A 4,487-nucleotide genomic window follows, 5' to 3' on the forward strand; every position below is an offset into this window, starting at 1 on the left:
TTATTTCCAAACAAAAACATTCGAAATTTTCATGTTAGATACAAAAAGATAAAATATTTCACGCCATGCTTAGGGCTGTTCCTGGTTTTCGCCTCACCCATTTCCCTGCACATGCGCACTTCTGACGTCAAAATTATCTACTGCTATAAGAAATTACTTAGTGAAAGTGCAGCTTGCAGTGCAGACCATAGTAACGCTGATGTTAGAAAAGTTACCAGTTAAGGTAAACGTACATTGTGATCACTTTTAATTGCGGTTGAAAGCACAAGATTGGAAGAGCCGCCGTAGAACGTCTTACTTAAGATGCACAGGTGCGTGTGGCCACGAATGTAATTTTCATCTCTTTTTTTTTTTGTTTGTTAAATATCCTTGGCGCATTAGTTTCGGACTCCTTAAAAACCATTTCTCGCAAGCCAAGCTATGTCAACGAATTGCCACCAAAAATTAAATAAATAACTTTTAAATATGTCGATACTGTAAGATTCATTTTAAAACTTGACCGATGAAAGACTAGCGTTTTGCTAAAAAATATACACAGATACGACCTCAAATTCGCTCACCTGAAATGATCGACATGTGTATCGGACATTTAACTGCACTTCCGTTTCTGATAAAATCACAACATCACAGACACGCTTGAGGTAACTTGGAGTGACCCAGATGTACACATGTATTACATAAAATCATCATTTGAACGCCAATGACATTTTGATGAAAATCGAAATACATTTATGATGCAAAAGTGGTGGATATCTGTGTTTATGCTTTCCTAAAGGGTTATTTTCAAGTTTTTGTGTTTGATTCCTTTTTTCTCAAATTATCCTTATTTCTTGGTAAACTTCTTTTTCATAACACAAACTATGTAAATATAGTTGATTTTTCATCTCTCTGTGTGTAACTCGCTATTTAAATAAAATCAGAAATGAGTTGTCAAAAAGGACATTTTAAAAATCATAGATTTTTTCAATAATTGACAGACATGTTAGGACTTTGGTAGCTAAAAAAATTGTGAGATGGTGTTGCCTATTACTCATATTAAGTTTTAATTCACACAACAGACGACTACAAAACATTGGCATCTGAGGATGAATTGATAGGTCATGGATATTTTATCACATAAAGGAGAATGTTTGACATGAAAAAATGTGTGTTAAGACACAAATTTGTCAACGAAATGGATACTCATAATATTTTATGTTGAGTAGTTGAAATTACAATACTATATTCTATCCAGGGGCAAGGTCATGGAGGTCAATAGTTCATGTGATACAGCTCGACAAAATGGCCGTTCTGAAATACATAAAGGTCCGGAACAAATGTCCAGACAAAATTTGTAAGTTTATGGATAATTTACCATTTTTATCGACCCAACATGTATTTTCTATTAGCAGAACATATTCAATGATAATAAAATGTAAAAATCAGATTCCTATCCCCGTGTGAATTAACAATAACAACAACCTGATAACTGTAGTAATTATTGTAAGTAAAGATTTTGGTAACGTTAGACCTAACCCATAGTGACCAGGACAATAGTCATGGATCCCAGAGTTATCCCATTGTTGAGCAGCAATGAAGACCATTAGCATTTTGGATTCTTGACTCCAGATTTTCCTGTTGGACTTGCTCAAATTTTGAGAGGACACTTTAGCATTAGGACTCATTAGAGTTTTGGAAATGAGCCTACATAAGTTACTGCTTCAGAGTATATTTTTATTTTGTAACCTTTCGATTCATAAGTGATATGCATGAGAAAATGATAATTTCTATCCACAATTATTGTTTGAATTCCAACCCATGCACAAGTCACTTACAGTGATTTTCTTCACTTCTTATATAGGAACAGAATATTGACATAAATTGACTCCAAGCCGATATATAAAAGTCTATGTAATCGGGGGTTGCAAGAAACGTCACAACACCGGAGTTCGTTCTGTATATTTATTACGATCATAAGGACGACACCCTGTAACAAATACAAATAGAACACATTACACTCTTGCCTCTTACATACTATAAAAAAACATATATAGAATATCAGTATAATTTGGACCATGGATATGTAAAGTTGGGAAAATTAGAAATCAATACTTTATATACATAGTCTTCATCTATAGATTTTTAGCATTTGCCTTTTACGTTTTAGTTTGTTTGATGACGTTTCCTCTTTTTTTGGATCAAAAGTATCTTTCACTGGTTGATGGTCCTAATGACCTTTAATGTGTTGATGCTATTGCTAATTTTATCATAAAGGCTATGTACAATAGTCTGAATTTCTCTCTCTATGAAAACATTAGATTTTAGCAATCCAGATTTCTAGTTCCTATCTGTATTGCTGTTGGTGAGCACTTGTGTTTGATCTTTAAGTTTTATCTGAATAAAATTTTATTTCCAGTGTTTGATTTTATGTGATGCTCAATATCTGTATTGGATTTTTGTTTCAGGTGATTTTAATCGCAGTAGGAAACACTTTATTCCTACATCTGGAACCAGAAGTTAATGCTAGACATACAATTGTTGCAGATCATCCATTACTGTATGAACACAACACAAACCCATTCTTCTGACAAAAAGGAAATGAATTTTAGCTGCATGAGATGACTGTTCTGCTGTTGGGCCATTTTGCTTGTGTGTACAGGTATGTGAAAACCAGTGTGTAATGGAGAATACTGATGAAAACATATGTGTTGTTTGTGGAAAGATGTGTCTGAATGAATGCATCCTAAACAATCAGCAGTGCACACAAACGAGAAAAAAGCCATACAAGTGTGATCTATGTGGTAAAGACTTTGCTCAGTCAGCACATCTAGATACACATTTCCGAACACATACAGGAGAGACGCCTTTCAAATGTGATGTCTGTGGTAAGGAATTTAGTGCATCGTCGAAACTTTTGAGACATTTCAGGTCTCATACAGGAACAAGGCCTCACAAATGTGATTTCTGTGGTAAAGAATTTATAAGAAGAGACACATTGCAGAAACATATAAGGACACATACAGGAGAAAAGCCGTACAAATGTGATGTCTGTGGTAAGGGTTTTAGCCAGTCGTGTCACCTTCACACTCACTTCATAACACATACTGGAGAAAAGCCTTATAAATGTACAGTCTGTGGTAAGGTATTTAGTCAGTCATCTCACATGCAGACACATTTCAGGACACACATTGGCGAAAGTCCTTTCAAGTGTGATGTCTGTGGCAAGGAATTCACAAGGCGTGAATACTTACAGCTACATATGATGACCCATACAGGAGAGAAACCGTACAAATGCGACGTCTGCGGAAAAGGATTCACTCAGTCCTCTAACCTTCGTAGACATTTAAGGTCGCATACAAAAGATAAACCTTAATGAGGATGAGGCGTCTACAGTGTTAAGAAATTTACCACACTTTTCAGGCAAGAAGCACATACTTGGTAATAAGCCCAGGGCACTTAGTTGTAGTAAATGTATACATTGACATTAAGCAATTTCAGAAATCAAATTACGCTTCAAAGGATTAAAACCTGTCAAAAAAATAGACATGTTCTTTCAAACTAAAGAGGCAAAACTCATTTTTCAGAGTCAAAAAAATACTCGCTGAGGTCTACTGCTGCTGAGTGCCCTAAAGTTCACTCATATCTATTGTTGTTTAGAGATTTTACCAACAAACACTGTTTCATTCTCCCATAAAAGAATTTTGTGTTTGTCCACAGGGCTTATTGCAGAATATATAGATATGGTAATTTACAGGGTATTTTGGAAGACCCCTTAATTACAAGTGTCAAAACTGAAAGTGTCGATTACTATAGAAATTACAGAATGTCTCATATTTTATCATGTGAATGTGATGTTGTTCAGTAAACATCCTTGTAATAGTATTAGGTATTGATGGAATCAATGCATCATTGCTTCAAGTGGTGAGTAGATTGGCCCTTTTCCTTTAACATAGAAACCTGAATGTATGCAGTGGATTGCTAAATAAGGGTGAGCTTAAATCACCAAGAATTAATCTGAATGGGAGAAGAAGGGTTCTGAACCTTCCTCCTGCTTGTTCAGAGTGACTCTTCTTGAGATGAATACCATTATTTATTTGTCTGGAAAAGTGTTAATGTAGTACATTTAAAACATAATTTATTCCTTCGCATTTTTACACCGGACCAAATCATCATATAATGAAAGGTATGTTTACAATTTTTAAGAAAAAGCTATTAGTATAAAAAATATCTGATATGATATCGTTGGTATTATTTGATATGTTATTAATTAGTGACACTACTGTAATTATCTACACTTAATGTATCAATGTCACGGTAATTAGTGACATCAATGTCTGCGGTAAGAACAAGTCTATAATATGTGAGTAATGACGTAACTTTTCTAGTCCTAAACAAAGAGGCTATCAATCACAACATCCTCACACGTTACCGATTAAGAGGATGTTGACTTTATTGTCAACTAGTTTCGCTTCTGTCACAGAGGCTTCTTCAGGACAAAATGCATGCAA

The 4,487-nt window shown here is 34.8% G+C and overlaps 1 protein-coding gene across 1 annotated transcript; it reads left to right on the plus strand.

The window, feature by feature from the left end:
• Positions 1–224: 224 nt before the first annotated feature.
• LOC132544973 (zinc finger protein 239-like) lies at positions 225–4,217 on the plus strand. Its single transcript, XM_060208635.1, has 3 exons — positions 225–311; positions 1,235–1,333; positions 2,445–4,217. The coding sequence occupies exon 3, from the start codon at positions 2,660–2,662 to the stop codon at positions 3,350–3,352; it is 693 nt and encodes a 230-aa protein (XP_060064618.1). The 5' UTR covers positions 225–311; positions 1,235–1,333; positions 2,445–2,659; the 3' UTR covers positions 3,353–4,217.
• Positions 4,218–4,487: the final 270 nt, after the last annotated feature.

This window comes from Ylistrum balloti, unplaced genomic scaffold, assembly GCF_031769215.1.
Source record: "Ylistrum balloti isolate Yb309-2 unplaced genomic scaffold, AGI_CSIRO_Ybal_v1 Utg369816, whole genome shotgun sequence".
NCBI lineage: Eukaryota > Metazoa > Mollusca > Bivalvia > Pectinida > Pectinidae > Ylistrum > Ylistrum balloti.

What these genes read in the sequence shown, in the direction of transcription:
- LOC132544973 (XM_060208635.1), top strand. Translation starts at nt 2,660, where the DNA reads ATGGAGAATACTGATGAAAACATATGTGTTGTTTGTGGAAAGATGTGT.